General features: G+C 40.3%; 1 protein-coding gene across 2 annotated transcripts in view; it reads left to right on the top strand.

The window, feature by feature from the left end:
- r (carbamoyl-phosphate synthetase 2, aspartate transcarbamylase, and dihydroorotase rudimentary) overlaps window positions 1-23,681 on the top strand; it is a 394,723-nt gene extending 371,042 nt beyond the window's left edge. For both annotated transcript variants that reach the window (XM_067157339.2, XM_067157338.2), the window contains 2 exons: window positions 101-305; window positions 22,645-23,681. In XM_067157339.2, the coding sequence (XP_067013440.2) occupies window positions 101-305; window positions 22,645-22,842 (403 nt within the window). In that variant the 3' untranslated portion in view covers window positions 22,843-23,681. The remainder of the gene's footprint in view (window positions 1-100; window positions 306-22,644) is intronic.
- The last annotated feature ends 201 nt before the right edge of the window (window positions 23,682-23,882 follow it).

Raw genomic sequence — 23,882 nt, 5'->3', positions numbered from 1 at the left:
GTTGCAGACTGTACCCAGTTACTTTGTTCTCAATGTAAATAGAGCGACATCTCTTTACTTCAGCTCTTGCATTGACACAATATGTTGTGTGCTGTTCCAGGCTTCTCACACTCTACAATGTCCAGTTGCGCTATGTAAGTCCACCTGATCTGGGCATGCCACTCAACATCGTCCAATTTGTGGCCTCCAAGGGCATAAGTCAAGAGGAGTTTCACAGTCTGTACGACGTGTTGCCAGACACCGACGTGCTCTACATGACGAGGATACAGCGAGAGCGCTTTGCTACGGAAGAAGATTATCAAAAGGTAAACTTCTTTGATCTTTCCTGTCCTCTTGAGATGAGCGGGGGTCTATCCTGCCTGCATTATCCTTTGTTTTTCTTCTCAGTTTTGGCTTATCAATGTTCCACACTTGGAAGTTTTGTTTTGCAATCTCTGCCCTCACTTTCTCTATTCCTTGATATATTTTCTTCCTTCACCCCAGTCTTAGTCATGTCCACACTTACTTTCCGAAACCATTTTGAGACTGTTTTCCGTTGTCCGATGAACTTGAAGATTTTATTTGTCAGCTAGTCCCACCCATCCTCATTTTTAAGGGTCTTATCTTTCTCAGCAGTTAAAACCACTCTTTCTGGTACAATTTTCTTCTCCCCATTTTTCCTCTTTGAGCCCAGAATTTTCCACATCATCCTTCTCATGCTTTCCTTGGGCTGGCTTTGAATTTCAAGGAAATTTACAAGATTGTTAGTTGCACAGTTTATTTTATTTATTTATAAGTTGCTTTATGTCCCCACTGACACAGATCGGTCTTATGGCGACGATGGGGCAGGAAAGAGCTAGGAGTGGGAAGGAAGCAGCCGTGGTCTTTTTTAAAATTAAGGTACAGTCCCAGCATTTGCCTGGTGTGAAAATGGGAGACCTTAGAAAACCATCTTCAGGGCTGCTGACTGGGGTTTGAACCCACTATCTCCTGAATACTGGCCACACATAAGCTACTGCAGCTATCGAGCTTGGTGCGCGGTTCAGAACTTAAGCTCAATCACAAGAAGAGATAGATACCAACTATATTGGTATTATAAATTTACTCGTTCAGAACCAATATTTCAGGTTCCCTATGGGAATCAACATCTTTATCACATTAGGTTTACGCAATACTTGCAGGAAATAATTCTTCAGTTCCCTGATTGCTTTAAGAACTAAAAAAGACATCACATTCCCTCCATGGAAAACTGAACCACCACCAATAATATTAGATTTAGTGAATTCAATAAACGAAACAACCAACAGAACCGTATTTCAAAAAATGCTGTATGAAAAGTGTGAAAGTCTGCCCAGACACACTCCTATATACGTTGATGGCTCTAAAACCGAATATGGTAGCGGCTGTGCTGTTGTCCACCCCAATCACACAATGAAGTATGCACTACCAGCTACATGCTCCATATTCACATGTGAACTGTATGCTTTCCTAAAAGCTATGGAATCCATAAAGAGTTCCCCCAAAAAGGAACGTTTTTTTAATCCTTAGTGATTATTAGAGTTCGTGGTTTATAGCATTTAAAAATCAGGGATTTAGTGTTTTGATTTTCAAATTTAGCGTTTTTTTGCATCTAAACTTCTCAAATTTAGCGTTTTGTAGCAAATTGGTTAAAAATAGGCATAATTTGCTAAACTGCACACACAACAGTTGGGAGTAAAATCATACTGTTTAATCACACATCGCTCGGCATGCAGTTTTGAATTCACTATGGAAAATAAGAAAAATATCAACATAAGACTGCAAGAAGTATTAACGCACACACAGGAATATGCTTATTTTCAAATTTACAAACAATTTCAAAGTGAAAAATACTATTCTGAACGTATTTATTTATCACAGTACAACACACCTACAAGGAAGAGGAATTCCAATGATGATTAAAGTACAACATGCCAATTGCTTAAAAGGTGTCCTCCTTCATTTGAGGCCGCTTATCAGTTACAATTATGTTGCTAAAAATAACTCTACATCGACAATGTTCGTAGAGGCCCAAATGGACAGAAGTGCTGCCATGACAAAGGAAGGACTGCAAAACATTTTTTTTTTAATTCTTCAAGTCTTTGATTGCAGAGTCGGCACATCAATATAGGCCATCTGTATCGCTTACATAAAGATGTCCCGATTTGTGACTTTCGGCATGCTGTTTGATCATCACTTTGCTTCTACCCATGGCTACCAGACAATAAAATAAATCGCTACCGTACTTTTAAACAGAACTACTACTCAACACCAATGTCAAGAATAACCGACTATGATCAAGGGTCAACACACAAAGAGAATGAACGTGGTGCTTGAAAGTGTATTTGCTGTTTGATAGATTGTTCCTTGCAGTGCTCTTTAGCCAGTGAAAGGAATTCCACACATTGAATGATTTAACCCTTTGGCCTACTTGTGAAAGGAAATATTCCCTTACATACCATTTATTTTTTCGTCACTTTAACATAAATTTGATTAATCACATAGGCTACATAAGAATACACATCGTCTCAGGAAACCAATGTTTTTGTCCGTAAGTATTACTGGTTTCAAGGGAAGCAGATAAATTAGCAAGAAATGTAGAGGCATAGGCATTGGTTTCCTTAGTAACGTGATCCCAGAACTGTGGGGTTAGAAATTCATTCCCTACGTCCATTTTTTCGGATTATTACCCAACCCCTTCCCCACTATAGAGTGAATTTCAAAAACTGGTTTACATGTTACAGAAAGAGGCTTATTGTCAACAAGATCATAATTCCAAGTAACATTTTACTATACTTCTCACCAGGCGAGTTGGCCGTGCGGTTAGGAGCGCGCAGCTGTGAGTTCGCATACGGGAGATAGTGGGTTCGAACCCCACTGTCGGTAGTCCTGAAGATAGTTTTCCACGGTTTCCCATGTTCACACTAAGGCCATGGCCACTTCCTTCCTATTCCTAGGCATTTTCTATCCCATCGTCGTCGTAAGACCTATCTGTGTCGGTGCGGCGTAAAGCAAAAAAAAAAAAAAAACCTAGACTTCTCACTCGTTCTTGTTGCATTCTGGTTTTGTCACGTAGTTTCAATTGGCACTATCATCTCAGAACTGAAATCGGAATCACTTTCATCACTGTCAGTTGAAGAAGATGAAGTATTTTCACTCTCCAGAGAATCATTTCCACTTTCAACATCACTATTTTCAAACCAGTTACGAATAAACTCATCCATGCCGCGCTTGGATGCCGCCATGATTGTTTACAACGAGCGGCAAAATGAGGTGCTTTTTATTTTCCGTATTTCAGCTCAGAGAAAATAGCTTCAGGTATCGTCTGACATCAATCGGGTAGGCTGCAAAACAGAGAGAATAAATCTCTCCGACCAACTAATTGCGATAATGAACTTATAAATATTCCGTGCAGCAGGACGGAAGTGTCCGTCAAAGCATGTTACTGCTTTACGATTGCAATGGGCGCCGTAATAATTATTTCTCCTGAAATAAATAACAACATATATCTTATTTTGAAGAAAAATGAATCGTTTTTAAAAAGATATATTTTTATTTCGTATAAAACTGTGAGTGTCGCATCTATTTTGCATAAATTGTATAATTTCGCATTTTGAATCAATTTCTCATTTTATCGCTAATTCGAAATCGCTAAAAACCACTCGTACAGGTCATATAAGATGAAGGCACATACACTGACAAAGTTTCGACATATTTCGCATTTATCGCAAATGCTAAAAATCACAAACTCTAGTGATTATTTATCGACAGTAAAGCTCATTCAGAATGCATCATCCTCAAATACATTAGCCCAAGACATACTGCAAGTTATCATAAAATGGATTCCCTCAGGTAAGGGAATAAAAGGCAATGAACAAGCTGACATATCAGCTAAAGAAGCAACTCTTCTTCCTGTACATGATCCAAACTTTCTAATTGCCCACACCGATGTTGCTCCTTTTCTTACTACAAAGATCCGAGAACAATGGTTAACAGACTGGACACAGAAACAACCCACAAGACTCCTCGATTTCAGGCGTGGATCTACAGATAAATTTGATGTTTCATTCCTCCAGCATCGAGAACAAGTACTCATTACTAGAATACGTATAGGCCATAGCAAACTGACTCGTGCACATATCTTCTTTAAGAAACCTCCACCAATATGTGATACCTGTAAAAAGGAAAAACTGTTGACCACGTTTTACTAGACTGCCATCTATACGATCAACAAGGACATTAGTGTAACTTAAACCAGAATAATAGTGAATGTGACATCTGGAACAAAGACACTCAGTGTAAAAACATCATTAAGTATTTTAGACAAACAAATCTATTCACTATCTGATTAATAATTATGTACTGTTGTTATTTTTGCTATTGTAACTCTGTGTAATCAATGTAATTATTCCTTTATGTATAATTATGAATGTTGCAATATGGCTCTCGAAGTTAAAGCAACTTTTAAAAAATGTTAAAAAAAAGAAGAGAGAGAGAATTTCACCCCAGTCTCAGTCAAGTCAACACTTACTTTCTAAAACCGTTCTGAGATTGTTTTCCATTGTCTGATGATCTCAAAGATTAGTTTTGTCAGCTGGTTCCCACCATAACTATTCGTCTGCTGAAATTCTGAATACCAACCAATCTGGATTTAATGATGAAATTCCCAGAGACTACACGAGTCACGATTGTCATATTCGTGAGCAGAATGGAGCTAACCCCACCATTGGGTGTCCTGTTGTTAAGCCACAGTCTACTCCTACCACCTCCTTACCTAGTTTCGTTCACCATCATTCTTTTTATATTCATCAGCTCCATAAGGAAGGGCATCTGGCTCTAAAATATCGTCACCCGTATCAGGGGTGGGAAGACAAACCTCTCTCTACTTGTTGTTTTATGTGAACCAAGCGACAGAACATGATTCGACCTCGCAACATACTGTATATGTAACTTACTTAGAATCAGGCAAAGTGGATAAGAATATTCTTGAACTGTCTCTCTCCCGATGCTGGAATAAAATGTCTTCTTTTAGATTTATTTTCATTCCATCAACAAAGTCTGTCTGTAATCCTGGATAAACTTAAAGAGATAACAACCATTCCCCCTGATGCAGCTTCTCTTGTACAACCTTTTCTGTTAGGCTTTTTTTCTTTCATTAATGGAAGAAGTTTGCCATGTGTTTTTGTGAACTAGTTTTACCTAACAACCTCCAGAGCTGTAACGCTATCTTCAACCTTCATGTACTTATCTATAATCAGTTCAGTGCCCCCGTATTCAATAACACAGCAAAACCTCGTTAAGATGTTTCTGCAGGGGACAAGGAAAGAGAATGTGTCAAGTGAGAAAACGTACTACTTGAAATGTTCTTTTTCCGACATGCATGCATTTTACGTCGTGTATGTACAGGTACACTGAAAAATATAGCCCATCTACCGTTTCCAAAGACAAGTTGAGAGCATTAAAGGCGTGAAGAAAGACAAGAGAACAAGTACGATAACCTTTACAACTAGGGCTTATTAAATAATAACAGTGTATTAAAAGGTTGTGTAAAACACCAGACAACAAATTTGAAAACATGTGCACTGGGGCCTTAAAAGTATCAATGTATTATTGCAGATTACACAGTTTCTGAAACAAATGTTAGGTGAAGACTTATATTTTGGATTAGTGGGTTATTAAATATTGTTTTCTGGTCACACTCTTCGACCACGAATTATCTGGAGGTTAAACTCGGCCATGCGCGAGAGAAGTGGAATGACTTTTATCCGCCATCTTGAATTTAACATTTCATTTTGCTTCGATCGACTTGAGCTGAAACTCAAAGCTGCAAGTTTTGACATACGCGCCAGATGCAGGTGCCTGTCCACTTCCTGGATTTTAATTCTTCAATTTTGTCTTGATTACTGTAATAAAGCGATTTCTCAAAATTTTCAGTCTCCATAACAGCTACAGGAAAATCAAGGAAACCTTTGGAGAAAGGAAATCTAGGTGTATGAATATTAAGAGCTTAGAGGGAAAGCCACTTCTGGGGAAAGAAGACAAAGCAGGAAGATGGCAGGAACATATCCAACGGCTGTATCAAGGTAAAGATGTAGATAATTTGGTTCTGGAACAAGAAGAAGCTGTTGATGCTGATGAAATGGGAGACCCAATTTTGAGGTCAGAGTTTGACAGAGCTGTGAGTGACCTGAATAGTAACAAGGCACCTGGAATTGATGACATTCCCTCTGAATTACTGACTGCCTTAGGAGAAACCAACATGGCAAGGTTATTTCATTTAGTGTGTAAGATGTATGAGATAGGAGAAGTCCCATCTGATTTTCGGCAGAATGTTGTTATACCTATTCCCAAGAAAGCCGGTTCTGACAGGTGTGAAAACTACTGCACCATTAGTTTAGTATCTCATGCCTGCAAAATTTTAACTTGTATTGTTTTCAGAAGAATGGAAAAACGAGTTGAAGCTGAGTTGGGAGAAGATCATTTGGCTTCAGAAGAAATGTAGGAACACGTGAAGCAATCCTGACTTTACGTCTGATCTTAGAGGATCGATTCAAGAAGGACAAGCCCACTTACATGGCGTTCGTAGATCTAGAAAAGGCATTCGATAATGTTGATTGGACCAAGCTATTTAAGATTCTGAAGGTGATTGGGATCAGATACCGGGAACGAAAAATTATCTACAAATTGTATAAAAATCAGTGTGCAGTGATAAGAATCGAGGGCTTTGAAAAAGAAGCAGCAATCCAGAAAGGAGTGAGGTAAGGCTGCAGTTTGTCCCCCCTCCTTTTCATTGTTTACTTAGAACAAGCAGTAAGGGAAATCAAAGAGGAATTTGGAAAGGGAATCACAATCCAAGGAGAGGAAATCAAAACCTTGAGATTTGCCGATGATATTGTTATTTTATCTGAGACTGCAGAAGATCTCGAGAAGCTGCTGAATGGTATGGATGAAGTCTTGGGTAAGGAGTAGAAGATGAAACTAAATAAGATCAAAACAAAAGTAATGGAGTGCAGTCGAACGAAGGCAGGTGATGCAGGAAATATTAGATTAGGAAATGAAGTCTTAAAGGAAGTAGATGAATATTGTTACTTGGGTAGTGAAATAACTAACGATGGCAGAAGTAAGGAGGACATAAAATGCAGACTAGCACAAGCAAGGAAGAGCTTTCTTAAGAAAAGAAATTTGCTCACTTCACTGCAGATGTTTTTGAAGACTTTCATGTGGAGCGTGACATTGTATGGAAGTGAAACATGGACAATAACTAGCTCAGAAAGAAAGAGCATAGAAGCTTTTGAAATGTGGTGTTACAGAAGAATGCTGAAGGTGACATGGGTAGATCGAATCACGAATGAAGAGATACTGAATCAAATTGGTGAGAGGAGATAGATTTGTCTAAATTTGACGAGAAGAAGAGATAGAATGATGGGGCACATCTTAAGACATCCAGAACTTGTTCAGTTGGTTTTTGAAGGAAGTGTAGGTGGTACGAACGGTAGGGGTAGACCAAGGTATGAATAAAACAAGCAGATTAGGTCGGATGTAGGATGAAATAGTTATGCAGAAATGAAAAGGTTAGCACAGGATAGGGTCGCGTGGAGGGCTGCATCAAACCAGTCTATGGACTGATGACTCAAACAAGAAAAGAGTAAGTAAAGTAAGTAAACAACAGCTAGAGAATCTGCCACCTTGAGCAACTGCTCTAAATGTAGATGAATGGTGATTGAGTGAGTGAGTGATTGGTTGATGGATTTGTATGTTAGTATACATATTGGTCATGTCAAAACATATCGTTCTTGTGCTCTGTTACATTTAACTTATTTAGTTCTTTAATTTAATTACTGATTTGCCATAAATGAGGCAATAGAAATTCACATCGCAAATCCGTCTCAACGATCGCACACACCTGAATAATTCTCCCCTCTGCACTGCAAAATTAATTCATATTTTGCTAAAACAATTCACACCACTTTAGTTTTTAGTTAATCTCACTGGAGGTTATTCTGATGCAAATTAGGTTATGTTCTACCTGTCCGTACTAAATTCCTTGCGTCTTTTTGCTTTACGTCGCACCGACACAGATATGTCTTATGGCGACGATGGGATAGGAAAGGCTTAGGAAGTGGAAGGAAGCGGCCGTGGCCTTAATTAAGGTACAGCCCCGGCATTTGCCTGGTGTGAAAATGGGAAACCACGGAAAACCATCTTCAGGGCTGCCGACAGTGGGGCTCGAACCCACTATCTCCAGATTACTGGATACTGGCCGCACTTAAGCGACTGCAGCTATCGTCACAGGACCATGTTGTGTACTATTATTTTATCACTGAAGGTGATGTGCAGAAACATATTAAAGAGTAATCAAAATCGATTTTCAACCTAATTACGTCATGTTCCGTACATGTAGTACCATTGGAGGTTACAATCGTGAGCACTAAGGGGCTCTGTTACAGTACTGCGGAGTGTAGGCCATTATTTCACACCTTAAGGTGTTGTCTGGCTTTTGCTATAATTTTTGTTGTATTTCTCTTCTACTGTCTTCCACTTTAATTTCTTGCCTCTTTAGGCTTAAGTACGAATGACACCATAAATCATTTTCTTATCTGTTTACCTAAGAATCCGTGTGCCTAAATATTTCTCCTCTGTTGCCACCTTCTTATAGGCTCTGTGTCTATAGCAATATGCTGCTGCGGATGGATACTACGAGAACTACTTAGAGGCATGTTCATCAACAACTGACCGTAAGGAGCTGGAGTACGTGCAATGTTTACATGCATTTATTAAATTATTTTATAGTGCTCTCTTTATTAAATTATTATTTTGTGAAGTTCAAATATGTTCCGGCAGAACTGTGTACTTCTGTTGGGGGCATTAATAGATTATACAGAGCTTTCTTTCATGGTCTAGCGAAATTTATTTCAAAAGACTGTGGATCTTAGCAGTAAATCGCAAGAAGTAACTCGGTTTAAATATTTTAACTAATATCAAATAACCCTTTACGAAACTTTTTTAATTTTTTTATAACAATTACAAACAAATTATTATAGCAATGCTATATTTGCAAAGTAAGCTGCAGTAGGCCAACATTTTTTTAAAGCGCTCTAGTAGACACTATTGTAGTCTTAATGATAGGCAGTATAATAATAATAATAATAATAATAATAATAATAATAATAATAATAATAATAATAATAATAACAAATGAAGGAATACTGGGCCAACAGAAAAGGACAAGGTACCAAGAAAAAAGCAGCAGCCAAACCTACCATTGTGGGTGGTAGAATAACACCCACGGTATTCCCTGCCTGTCATAAGAAGAAACTAAAAGGGCCCCAGGGGCTCTTAACTTGGAAGCATGGGTTGGCAACCACGGGGTCCTGAGCCAAGTTCTGGCATTGCTTCCACTTACTTGTGCCATGTGCCTCACTTTCATCTATCCTGTCTGACATCCCCTGGTCAACTCTTGTTATTTTCCAACCTCAACAGTATCAGAGTACTCGAGGCCTTGGGAGTCTTTCATTTTCACGCCCTTCGTGGCCCTATGTCTTTCTGTGGTCGATACCTTAATTTTAAGTGCCGGATCCCTTCCATTTTGTACCTCTGATTAGAGTTATATAGAGGATGGTTGCCTAGTTGTACTTCCTCTTAAAGCTTAAGAACACCAGAAATGGCAACAATAAAAACAACAATAATACTTCCTCCTTTCTACCATCAAGGTAATTTGCCCCAGACTAGTCAGCGCTCCCAGGGGTGCTCAGTTCGAACTATGATGAAAAAATGCCCTAAAATTATATACACCCTGGATATGATGGGGAACATATAACAAAATATGGACAACGGTGAGCTCAACTAAAATAAACTACAAATAAAGCAAGGCGAAGCATGACGTCAGTTTAACATACTCTCGCATGGAACGAAACAAGACCGCGCTGGTCACAAATCAAAGTACTTGCGCTCAAAGTTAAACATGAATAATAAAGTGACCAACTCTGTAATAAATATGATAAACTGAAACTAAGAAATTGTGACATAGACAATCGATCTTGTCTGAACATCGGAAAGTTACTGAAATATCTCAGTCCTACAACTCGAGAAACTCTCGATGATAATAATAATCATAATTGTACCGGGCGGTACACCTCCACGCCGCTAATTCAAACCTTGCGCCAGTTGAAGATCCTCTGCTGGAGGAAGTCCGAACTTTATCTAATGTATTAATTTTCAAGTTACCCAGAAGATGTCACTACTTGGAAATTTTGAAGTTTCTGAACTGGGTCGTTTTCGACGTATTTTTGTTTTACCTGTAGTAAGAAGTGTAAACTTTCTCTTCTAGAGGACACTACTGAAGAACTACAATAGTGCACCCTAGTGCAAGGTGAAAGAACTGTTTTTTCGGAGAAATTTTTATTTCAAAAGTTTGTTTCTTGTTACATTTCTTTCTGTTATTGTTTAAGTTGGCTGTATTCCCCTTTCTTTCCCCTTGTTTTGAATTTAGCCAATCCCGAATTTCTTTAATTAATTTACGACCAATAAGGGGTTTCTTCTTCAAATTGGATATGCTGCTTAACCCTAACCAATAAATGATTGTGGGCGGGTGTTTTCTTTCCTGAAACGCCTCAAACTTTTCGCGAGAGTATATAAACTGCTGATTTTAGGGTCTCCGGGCTACTTCAGTACCATCTTTCAGTGTGTAAAGTACATAGCAGGGGGCGGGAAGCGCCTCTTTCTTCGGGGAGCAGTTCAACACCAAGGTAATGGCCTTTTAATAACTTCTTTTCTTGCTAGCTCAGCAGTTTAACTCTCGGGGCGGGTCCGAAGCGTTTCTACCATGTAACCTTCCCTAAAATGTAAAGACTCTTAGCATCTATTCTCTTTTACAGCTACATATTGGGATAAAGAGTGCTTAACCCTCTCGAGCTCCCACTCATATTGTTTTGAGGTGAACTTATTTCTCACAACCGATCCTTCCTTAATGTAATGTAAATTGTTCTTTTCTAAAGTCACCTTTGTAGTATGGGATTAGCCCTTGCATTAGCGGCCTAGAGCCAGATTAGGTTTTAAACAAAATGTATTAGGAGTGCAGATCGCCTCCTCTCAAATTGTTATTTTAGATTTCAGGTAATTAACCTTTTTCTCACTTAATAGGCCTCAGTAGGTTGGGTATTTTACCCCTGTGTCTATGTCCTTAGAGGACAACTTGAAGGTGGAGTTTGGTGTGGCCTTCGACAGGCTTAAATTTTGAGAGCAAGTTGCTCTTTCTTGAAAATTTTGTTTTCTGCACGCCTCAAGGAGGCCTTACTGTGTAATTTGGAGCAAGTGCTCCTGGGCATGAATGGGGTTTTCTGCCCCTCTGTTGAAACTTGTTTTGGGGTAAAGTTGGGCTAATTGCCCAAGAATTGTGAGTTAGGGGCTCGAAGCCCAAATCTTGTGAATACTGTAATTGTAATTTGTTACCTTGCTACTCTGTACCTGCCATTCGTGTTTTTTCTGAATTTTGGAAAGAAAATATAACCTTGTTAAATTTTAAATTAACTTTAATTTCGTAGCTTGAGACCTGTTCACCCCCGCACCTTCTTTCACCTCTACCTACCACAAAAATATGGTAACAATAATAATAAAAAAATTTACAGAAAATTTACTCTAATATTTGGAACTCGGAATACGAAACTGCGTTCGTGGAACTCTTGAATCAATTACTAATTTACAATCTTGATATACAAAATAGTCGTGCAGATGATGCTATCAAAATTTGTGGATCCAACCTTCACTGTCTCACATACACTCATTCACACATCTTGCAATAAATCCCAGAAAACATGACGGCAAGTTTCCGTACACTTTGAACTCCCATTAATAATACTTTTTTTGCTAGTTGTTTTACGTCGCACCGACACAGATAGGTCTTACGGCGACGATGGGACAGGAAAGGGCTAGGAGTGGGAAGGAAGCGGCCGTGGTCTCAATAAGGTACAGCCCCAGCATTTGCCTGGTGTGAAAATGGGAAACCACGGAAAGCCATTTTCAGGGCTGCCGACAGTGGGGTTCGAACCTACTATCTCCCGAATACTGGATACTGGCCGCACTTAAGCGACTGCAGCTATCGAGCTCGGTTAATAATACTTTAATCTGGTCCTTCCTGACTTTAAATTGAATCCTTATTTACATTTACAATTAAGCCCCAAGACGTACACTGCGTCTCAAACATCAAAGCAAAACAATCAGAAATATATATATAAGGCTAAAATAAGAAACTGACTCGTAAAAGAAATGAAGCTAACCACTGAACTAAATAAATCAGAATAAAATGTAAGAAAGCAAACTGCGACCTTATGCAAATGGTCCACATTTACGTTACAATTATATATACAATAACAAGCTTCCTAACATTTACTTTAAATAGGATGTAGTCCTTCCAAACAAAGCAAAATTTACTGTCGTTAAATATTAAAACTCACCTATCCCCTTTTGCAACATTAACACACGTTCACACTCGCACAATTACACTGAAAATTCTGTACTCGTCTATTTCATTGACTTATCATCGCCAGCCATTTCAGGAACAGCCAGCCCCTATCGTGTTTTAGCCCGCCATCTCGATGATGATGCCTTCAGAAAAGACTTAGATCAGTCCTTTGAGTCTTCACTCTGGCGTCAAAAAGTGATGTCGTATTTTCCGTCACTGGTTCTGCTTCTGGATGTCATCTAATAAAACATCCCCCTGTTCACGATGTAGAAACTAGGTCAAGATTCAACCAGCCAGTTACTAGAATACTACAGCTGGGGTAATTTCCACTGACCGTGAAACCAGTTCCCATTCAGTCGCGGAACAACTTCTCTTTATCTAATCCCGTAACTAGGTCAAATATTTCCCATTTAAAAGCTGGACTGCAAATTGTAAAGTTTATGCCTACGGCAAACTATTTACACAGGTAGGCTACTATGCATTCAAAATCATAATAATTTCTTCGCTCCAGCAAGCTGGGTGCAGTTGTGTATGAGCCTCCTCCAATTTGTTCTATCCATCCACAGATGCTGCTCATACATGCGACACCAGTTCACATCTCTAATCTCAAGGTCCTTCATTATCTGTTTTTCCCAAACATCACGAGGTCTTCTTCTCGGTCTCTTCCCAGGAACATTGTGGTCAAAGTATGTTCAAGGAGTCTTGTGAGGGTTCATTCTTTTCATGTGACCATACCATTGCAATCTCTTCACTTCTAGAGTCCCCAGCAAGCTTCTTTCCAATCCAAGCTGTTGTCAGATGTCCACATTATTTTATCCATTTTTGTTTTTTGTGGACATGAACGGAGGAACTTCATTTCTGTTGCCTGAAGACGACTCTTTGTTGGTCCAGTAAGTGTTGCTGCTTCCAGGCCATACGTCAATATAGGTACTAAATATATTTTGTACAAGCTGATCTTGGAAACTGATGGAAATGTTTCATCCCAAAATATTTGACGTACAGCGTGATAGAATTTGGAAGCTTTCTGTATTCTGTTACTAATCTCTTGATATATGGTATTGTTTGATAACAGAACACTACCTAAATACTCGAAATTGTCTACAATATCCATCTCCTCATCTCCAATTCTTAGATGAACAGTTGGAGAGTTTCTACTCATCACCAAGCCAACTGTCTTCGTTTTGCTGATTTTGAGACCTAAGGTTGTAAAAGCTTCATGCCAGAGATCTAGTCTAGTTTGTACTTCCGCTTCTGTCTCACCCCATACCATTACATCATCAGCAAAAACCAGGGCCTTAGTTGTTGGATCCTTTCTCTTAACCGCTTTCAAAACTTCATCCATTATGATTTTGAAGAGAAGTGGTGAAAGACTTCCTTGCTGGACTCCACTCTTCGTTTCAAACCAACCTGACCTTCCATCCTCGACCTGGACACAATACTTTGTTTCATCATATAATCGTTGTACTCGCGCTATGATGTCATCGGGCACGTTCTTATGTCTCAAACATTCCCATATATGCCTGCGTGGTACATGGTCATATGCTTTCTCGATGTCCAGAAAAACAGGTATAAGTGTTTTACCTTTCTCTCAATACTTCTCATAGAGCATTCTGGTGGGAAAAAATGAGATCTATAGTTGATCTAAGAGGTCTAAATCCATGTTGTTCCTCCTCAAGTGTAGGTTCAACATATTTTCTAATCTACTTTCAAGGATGGATTCGTAGATTTTGAGGCCATGTGACAGCAGAGTTATACCTTCCACATACTTTTTCTGCTGTACCAACCACAACCTTCTTTAGAGTATCCCATTCTTTATCTACCAATTTCAGTTCTTCTCTCGGCATCAACCTGCGGACACCTTCCCTGAAACTTTCCTTTACACTTGGCTCGGTTATTGGCCAAGTTTTTATTTTTGGGACTCTTTTGTTACAGACTTTGGGAGGTCTTTCCTCTGCAATAACTGCAACCAACAGTCTATGGTCTCCACCAAGGTCTCCACCAAGGTCTTCACTTGGAATGATCTTAATATCATTGACATTTTCCCATACATTTTGATCAGAATATAATCTATTACTGTACCTATTTTATCATCCCAGCTATATCTTGTGATTTTATGGGAGTCCCTTTTCTTGAACCACGTGTTACTCACTATCATGTTGTTTCTCATGCATAGATCTAGCATATATTCTCCCTCTTCATTTCACATTATTGCTATTTCCTGCAAAGTGCTTTTCTTGTAAATATAACCACTTTCTGCAAGATTGGAAGAATTAAGTTGATAGCTGTCATATAAAACACTCTGAAGTTCCACTGTTATTATTTAGTTGGCCATTGTGAGACTACAGCAGATTACGCGGCGTAGCGGTGCATTTCTCCCATTAACGCATGGAGCCTATATCCGTAACTCGTATCATCACAATTTAGTGAGGGACATTTCATCTTCCAATACATCCACTTGGTATTACATATATTTCCTATCCGGCTGACTTGGTTGTAATCTAATTTCAACATTCTTAACTGTATTACTTTCTTCCTAATTACTTCGTATGTCTGCAAGTGATAATCCGGAAACCTGGACACTCTTTCCTTTGCGGAAAAATTTCAAGCTGTTCAAATGTGTAACTTTTGGCCCCGTAAAATATCGAAGTATGGATACAATTTTAATGACGGTGTAGACCTTCTTTTTGAGGTATTTAGTGACTAAACGGTAAGTCATATCACAAAACAGATAGCACAATCACCATTCAATTTGGAGAGACCTACAGCTTTGGTCCTATGACATTTTGCCCTATCTCTATCCCTTGTACGTTAAATAGAGTTGCATTTCTCGATTATAATCAAATCTCTCCAACTCGATGTGACTGTCATTAAGCAGAGGGGCCTGTCCTTATAATGAAAACTCTCCGTCACTACTGCGAATGGTAGCTGCCTTGTGAGCCTGCAATTATAGTAGAAACTCCCGAACTCAATTGTATTTGGCAGTAGGAAATGTGCCCTACCATTATCATCAAAACTTTCCTAATACGTATCTTACATCGGAAACAGCATATGGTGTCCTCCCTGTTTTATTTCTCGGATAGCGCTAAGAGACATGCAGTTTAATATAATCTTAGTGACTGCCTGTACAGTAATTCACGTAGAAATTTGTATACAAGGTAGAAGCACGGGTACATTTGCTAGTGTAAAATATAATTGAATTTTAAATCTTGTATTGGGAGCATCCCCTCCTTTGAACTAAGGAATCCCCAATACTGACCATATGAAACCAAACGTAGTCGCTGGAGGTAATGGACAATCAACAGCTTAAGCCGAGTACGGGAAACTTTCTCGAGGTTACTAAGATGACAATTGAGGGCTCACTTGTTCATAACATCACCAATTCACAAACATTGACAAGTTTAATATTGTGCATATATGCACATGGTTTAAAGTGATTTGAGGACATTCTTTGTTTAATTGTGCATTTTTTTTTTTTACAGATTTCTATAATTAACGTTTTTGACAGAATGAAAACCTTTAAAGATACATTAACAAGAGTAAGTGGTGAAAAGTATGGCTCTTTCGTTTTAAAAACAACATGTATGCTCTAATGATGGCCTAATTTCAGCAGTTTTTTTCATCAGTTAGAATCCTTGGAAATTGCAGTGTTTGGTAATCCCTTCCTTCTTAGTTTGTCATCTCACAGTCTGCCTTCTTCTTACTGGAATGCTGGGAAATGTGTTGTGTAATTGTCTACACACCTCTCTACATGTGTCTTCTTCTTTCTTCTTTTTCCACTGCTTTTCCCACACCTGTGGGGTCACATGTGAATTTGGCCCTTCCTGATGCCAACCGTATGTGGAAGGATGTAATTAATATTGTATGTTTCAGTGGTGTGTTGTCTGAATTTGTGTTGGGAGACGCACAAACACCCAGTCTCCGAGCCAGAAGAATTAATCAGACGAGATTAAAATTCCCAACCCGGCCGGGAATCGAACCTGGGATCTGTGAACCGAAGGTCTCGGTGCTGACAATTCAGCCAAGGATTCGGACTCGCTTTTTACATGTGTGTCATACATAAATACTTCTTGTAAAGCGGGATGTTTTCGGTTGGCTTTTCCGTAGTCTAATAAACTAATATGTAATGTAATTCACTGCACTCAGCACAGACAAGCGGGCACTGTCTGTCTGCATACGAAAATTGCCAGGCTAGGCTTTCTCGGAACCTGTTCCGCTTAGCTCGCTTGCAAGTGATCGTCTGGCCAGGGGGCATGTTTAATAGTGACTTGATAAGAGTATGAGTAATAGGATTTTCTTGTAGATTGATTCACGTCATTCTGTTGTTACTGGTATATTACAGTGGTGTTATATTTTGTGCTTCAACAGGTTGAAAATCTTACAGGTCATATTAACTGAGCTGACACTGAAAAAAGATTGGCTTCTCTCTCAACAGAACATTCGGATGAAAACATTTATTTCCGTAAAGTTAGTCTCATAGACTGTACCAAGCGGGAAATATTTCTTTAAGAATTGGCTCGAAGCCCATTACTGGGCCTGTCAGTATCCACTCACTGTACGAGTGCTTTTAGGAGTTGTCTGTCCGAATATGTAAGGGTCAGCAGGGCGAGTTTTGGAACTTCCATAAGGCTCCGTAGACCAGAGAATGCAGTTTCATATTTCAACACCACTTACCAGCTTGTAGCGGTAGAGCGTGCTCTTGTGTAGGCGCACATACTGTATTAGAGGGTGAAATGTTATGTTATCGTGAAGATGCCAGGCTATTTTGTGCCACGTTGTAAATCTCGGTATGGTAGGCTCTTCTTTAGACCTAAGCAAAATTACTTGAGTGAATAGAACAGAAAAATTCCAATATACATTTTAGTCACGACATGCTAATAAAAATCGATGGAAAAACAGTGGAATTGGTTCATTACAGGTGAAGTAATTTTCCAGGAGTACCAAGCTACTTGTGTTTTGAACCCCGTACAAGGAGAGCCCAGCTAAATCGCTCTCTACCAACCAAGAAAATAAAAGCTGCCAATGGAACTGAGTGGAGTTTGACAGAATCAAATCGCATTTATTTTTATTTTTATTTTTTTTGCTAGGGGCTTTACGTCGCACCGACACAGGCATTTATTTTTGATTATTCTTTGTCACCTAACAACTTTGGAAGTGAAGTGATATGACTGTGCTGGGAAGTGAAAAACTTAAAACGTCTCATCATTGAAAACAGGTCTGTCTAACCCATGTTCCATTTCTCTGTATGAAGGGAATCTTTGTAGCGAGTTTTTACGACAGGATACCCTTCCTGACATCAGCCTCATCAGAGGAGTTAGAGATGAAATGAATGACATGGTGGTAGGAAGGGAGAGGGTGAAACCCAGTGCCGGCACATGGCCTACTGCTGTTGAATAGCCCAGGGGGTCTGCTCAAGGCTGTAAGTTCCAATCCGATAGACGAAGCACTCTAGATGAGCACTGTGGAGAGATTTTGAATTGAATGCAGGCTTTTGGCACGCAATAGTCATAGAAATTGTATACCACCACCTCCCCTACCCTGCTGGTCAGCATTGTGAAAATGAAAACCTACAACCTGCTTTCCAGTCATTGACCGAATGATCATATATACGCTGTTAGTACGATGGGGTCGCCGCTCCCAAAATGATTTATTAATGACTGATAAATGCTATGAAATGATAATGGAGAGTGTTGCTGGAATGAATGATGACAGAGAAAACCAGAGTACCTAGAAAAACCTGTCCCGCCTCTGCTTTGTCCAGCACAAATCTCACATGGAGTGACCGGGATTTGAACCACGGTATCCAGCGGTGAGAGGTCGCTGGTGAACATTGTAATGGTGTAAATGGGACTCAAACTAGTTAACCATAACGATCATGGCCGCCAGGCGGGCTTTATTACACTCAAATATAACGAGACAAGTAAAACCTTGTAATTCACACCATGACCCAAAAGCATGGAGTGTGTTACGAGTACGGCTAGGATTTTGATGATATGTCGTCTCTTAATTGGTTCACAACAGACATTGCTAACTGATCGTATTTCGCACATTATACAAATGTCATTCTTTTGTCATTATTTGCTGTTGTGTATTTTTATGTCATTTTCTAAAATTGTACGCCATTATTTGCTCATTTTATGGAATTTATTAGGCTGTTTTGTACTTTTTGAGTGATTATCGTATACGTTTGAGGATTTTGAAGCATTTACACTTGTGATATTGGATATTATCACACCCATAAGTGAGAATCAATACAGAGACTTGAGAATCTTCACAATGCTTTGTCAATTTGCACACTAAAGAAACTTACTTCTTGGAAATATCCACATTCCAGGAGGGACACTTCCACCTGGTGAAGTCTTTGTCGTGAACAGTTGAGATTTTCTTCTGAAGACTTGGAACAAAGTTCTCAGCGAAAAGTAAAGAATTTCTCCTTGTTTTCTTGACAAGGCAAAAGACCAAAAAGCTTAATATAGGCTATACCAACTTGATTAGTGAATTGATTGTAAAATTAATTTCAAATTTGTCATTTTGTAAAGTTTTTGGATAATTTTTTCTGGATTTTTGATGTAATTTTATAGACAACTTTTTAAACATTTTTAGGTCATCAAAATGACCCTCGTTTTGAGCCAGAATTTATTTTGGAAAGTTGGCTCTTCATAAAATCCAGAAAAGATATGAACATTGCGAAAAGCATCATCTGCCATCACTTTCATTATTAAGAACATTATCTTGTGGACTGAAGTCTAAGTATGGTGTAAATCCTCATGCTATGGCAACTGTCTGTCATGAAACGGAGGGAAAGGTTGAAGAAACTCGGCGTAACTGTCTACTTGTATTTGATGAAGTCAAGTTGGGGATTTTAAAACATGGGTAGATTTACAAAACCTGAAGATAAAAGTGTTCTATTGACCACACACTCGCAGTTTTTATTGCTCCTCTAATGGGTGCATTCTATTGTAATTTTTCTGAGCAAGAATGCAACTGATGGATGTAAAGAGTATTTCAGTGCGTTAATAGAGCCCTCGATAATAGTCGCATTAATGTGTATTTAAATTATTGTAATGGTTATAGCGTCCACCATGCCAACTTGCTACCGGCCGGAGGCGTCACCGTATCGGCCCACCCCCTTACGCTTTGACCGTGCCAATTACAAACAAGACTTAAGTGCTCGGCCGGCCCACTCTCGCTTACGTCTGCGGTACCGCATGAGAGGACTTTTGAAATTACTCGACGATTAATCTGGAGTGTTCGGCAAACAAGAGGTAATCCTCCAACACCCAGGGACGCAACTTCGAGTAGCGCGTTTAACATTGGCCAGTGATGAAGTGATACCAGCCAGCAGCAAGATAATGGTTACGACACGGTTAGAGGAACCACTACAAGGGAACAGCGTGCTCATGGAACCCAGATCGCCGACCACCGATCAGGGACTCTACCTGGCCAGGACGCTCATTCCGGCACAAAGCTTTATGCTGGTACGAATATTGAATTTGACATCGCGGAAGCAGAGGATACCCAGTGGGACCGAGCTTGAGATTTGTGAACCAGTCACTTGTGTTGTGCCAGTGGACGACGAAGACGCACAAGCCCTAGAAGCAGGCAAAGGATTGGTTAAGCTCCGGAAGATTATATCCGACGCCCGGAAACATTTAGTGGTATGACAGCTCAAGGAGGTTAAGGAACTTATCCATGAGTTTCAGGACATCTTCACTGCTACTGAAGGCGACTACGGAAAGACGGTTAGTGTGTACCATCGCATTAACACTGGCGACGCCGCTCCAATCCGACAACCACCTCGTAGGGTACCCCTGGCGAAGAAGGCGGAAATCGACAGATGCTAGATGACATGAAGCAGCTGGAAGTCATCAAGGAGTCAAACAGCCCGTGGTCATTGCTAGTTGTCCTGGTGATGAAAAAGAGCGGTTAACTCCGCTTCTGCATCAATTACCGCAAGTTGAACGACGTCACGAAGAAGGGCCGTTTTCCGTTACATCGGATATATGACACCCTGGACACGTTATCTGGAGCCCAGTTGTTTTTGACTTTGGACCTGAAGTCTGGGTACTGGCAAGTAGCGCTCCATCCAGAAGACAAGGAGAAGACGACGTACTCAACCGGCCAAGGGCTCTACCAGTTCACCGTGATACCCTTCGGCCTCTGCAATGCGCCAGCGACTTTCGAGCGACTGATGGAGGCCGTAATGAGGGGCTAACTCATGAGAACCTGCAGTGTGTGTTCCAGAGCCTATGTGGGATTCACCTACAGTTAAATCCAGGAAAATGCCAGCTGTTCCAGAAGTAGGTGCGCTACTTGGGCCATATCATGTCATGGGAGGGAGTAGCCACGGATCTGGAGAAGTTAGAAGCTGTAAGGAACTGGCCGGTGCCAAAGGACAAGCAAGAACTAAGGAGTTTCCTTGGCCTTTGCACATTCTACCGCAGATTTATAGCTGGGTACGCAGACGTCTGAAAGCCTCTTGCACGGCTCACCAACGAGAGGAGATCTTTCCAATGGTTAAGTGAGGCGGAGGCTGCCTTCTGGAAGCTGAAGGAGTCACTGTGTACGGCACCCATCCTTGGATACCTCAAGCCTGGGAAGAAGTTCATCGTCGACACTTACACCAGTGACATGGGAATTAGTGGGGTGCTGTTACAAGCGCAAGATGGCCAAGAGAAGGTGATCGCCTATTTCAGCAAGACGTTGTCAGAAGCTGAGAGAAATTACTGCGTGACACGTTGGGAATTGCTGGCCATCGTGAAGACCGTGGAGCACTTCCACAAGTATCTGTATGGGCAGCCACAATGGGAAGGCCCATATACAATCTTCACCAGGATCAATGACGTCATCTACCGGATCCGGCGGCCTCCCCGAGGGAGGATGATGGTTGTTCACCTGGATCGCCTGGCATCGTATCGTGGAGCAGCTCGGGACGAGCAGCCTTAAGGAGGGTAAGGAGGGGGCAGTGTAATGGTTATAGCATCCGCCATGCCAACTTGCTACGGGCCGGGGGCGTCAACGCATTGGCCCATCCCCTTACGCTTCGACCGCGCCAATCACGAACAAGACTAAGTGCTAGCCGGCCCCCTCTTGTTTCCTTCTGCGGTACCGCATGAGACGACTTTTGAAATTACTCGACGATTAATCTGGAGTCTTCCATCTTGCGAGGTTCCTGGACACATCTATCATCCAGACTGTTCTGGAAGGGCGGGCGCAACTACAGAAGAGAGGAGTGAACTTGCCTGGGGTTAGTGTAGTTAAGTCATTAGCTCAGTCAGCGAGTGACTGCCAGTACTGTGAAGTGACGTGTAACTTTGTGACATAACTGTTTACCTTTGTAAAAGTGTATAGTGTTAAAACAAGTGAGAAACTAAGAGAGAGAGCGTGCGAACTGTGTGTGTGTTATGAGCAAAAGTTATGTGTAGTTTTATTTAGTGCTAGCTAATAAATCTTAGTATAGAAGCTACCAGTCTAGTGTTAATTTATCCTACTACCCCGCCAACTCGTCACATTATGTACAGAAGCTCAAGGTGTCTCATGTTATGGTATGCAGTATTGCTGTCGCATGAAGACTAACTATCAATAGCTCCACCTTGCGATGGGATCTTTGAACTACACGAGTTCCACCACTTAACACTTCACTCACTCTGGAGTTGAGCTTCTTCCATACTGAAGCACCGCAACCTCTACAAGTGTTATCAAGTTGATGTCCTCCGTATCATCCACTAGCCAGGATTTTATAACATGTAATTCTAGTTTAAATACATGGTACTTTGCTTGTGAAAAGAATAGATTTGAGCTCATTCATTGAACAATAAAAACTATTGTAATATGCAGAATTTAGTCAGATTTTTTTGTTATACAAGAATGACCATTACTACATTTTATTATATCGCCGCAGACAACATTTATTAATTCGTCTTTATTCATTGTTATTTCTCTTAAACAGGGCAGTTGCCAAGCTCTCAGTAGAATGAGGTGCTAGGTTAAGCAAATGGAAAATCAATATGCAGTTGCAGTGTTAGGGTTGGTGCATAGCTTGATATGAACGGGAGTGTTCTGTTAGGACCGCTACCATTTTATAACACATCTTAGGGCAGGACTAAGATGTGGTGTTTTGTTGTGGGTAAGGTCTTGGAGGTGACATCTTTTTGAACCTGAATACATTTCTTGTATGTTTTGTTTGTTTGCAGGCATGTGGCCTGTTTGTGGTAACACCACAGCTGATGACACGAGCCAAGAGGAAGATGGTGGTGATGCATCCGTTACCGCGGGTTTTCGAGATCAGCCCCGAGTTGGATACGGACCCGCGAGCTGCGTACTTCCGTCAGGCCGAATGCGGAATGTACGTTCGCATGGCGCTGCTCGCTATGGTCCTCGGCAAGTGTTGAACACTGTCTCCCACTTTGTACCACAGCTTGGGGCATTGCTTGAGCATAGAAAGCTCCTCCGATTTCATATACTTGGCAGGTTAGCCGCGAGTCTAGTATGTTTTATTGTATACAGTCCGTTGAACTGTTCTATTCCGTATAATATTTGTTCCTGCTGGGGCAATCTCCAATGAGTTTTGTTGTCTCATGGCAGCGTCTTACTGTAAAGTTTGTTTGGACTTCGTGGGTCAGTATTGTATGCCAGTGACGACTGACAGGCAGTACCGTCGAGCTACCAAGTTCTCCACTACAGGACACTGTCACGTGACTGCCAGACTTCCGCTACACAAATATGATGTGATGTTCGTGGTATGATTTTGATGTTTTGTATTTTATCTACACATATTTTAAAAAGTATAATTATAATTTTAAAATTACATCCACTGTAAATACAGGCAATGCTCCATAAATTGACTGTGTCCGAAGTATGCTCTCCTGTGATGTACAACCTCTCTGTTGATGAAGAAAGCAGCTAAGAGAGACTAATGTGTGTGATCGCATCATTTCAGATACATAAAACTCTTGATAAGGAAAGTAGTTTCCTTATCTGATGTGGAAATTAACCATTTTCCAGAATATTTTGAACATTCCATTTTTTAACGTTGACTTATAACAATTAGTTACAGACTGGATTCTATTCACAATTTAATGTGCATAAATATTTTATATTTTTATAAATTTGTAATATTGGTACAGATGTTCTGGACAGTTACGAGTACACATTCGATTGAGAGTTTCTTTGTAACCACCTGCTGATGTTATGTATGAAAGATGAAATAAACATACAGTATATTTTTAAATTGTCTCATATTACTTTGGCTAGAATGATCCTGTAATATAATTACAGAAGGTCGTTCGGGATCTCTGTGGACGATGTTTGAAGCCTGGTTATTAGCTTATGAAAAGCCATGTCTCCACCAACGATCATGCTCACTTTGAAAGCCAGCATTTCTAGCTATAGCCCGACAGCGTAATTTCCATTGCAGCAGGCGTTTTTGCAC

This window comes from Anabrus simplex, chromosome 13 (genome assembly GCF_040414725.1).
Source record: "Anabrus simplex isolate iqAnaSimp1 chromosome 13, ASM4041472v1, whole genome shotgun sequence".
NCBI classification, from domain to species: Eukaryota; Metazoa; Arthropoda; class Insecta; order Orthoptera; family Tettigoniidae; genus Anabrus; species Anabrus simplex.
The sequence above is the reverse complement of the archived record's forward strand: the minus strand, read 5'-3'. Positions and strand labels throughout refer to the sequence as shown.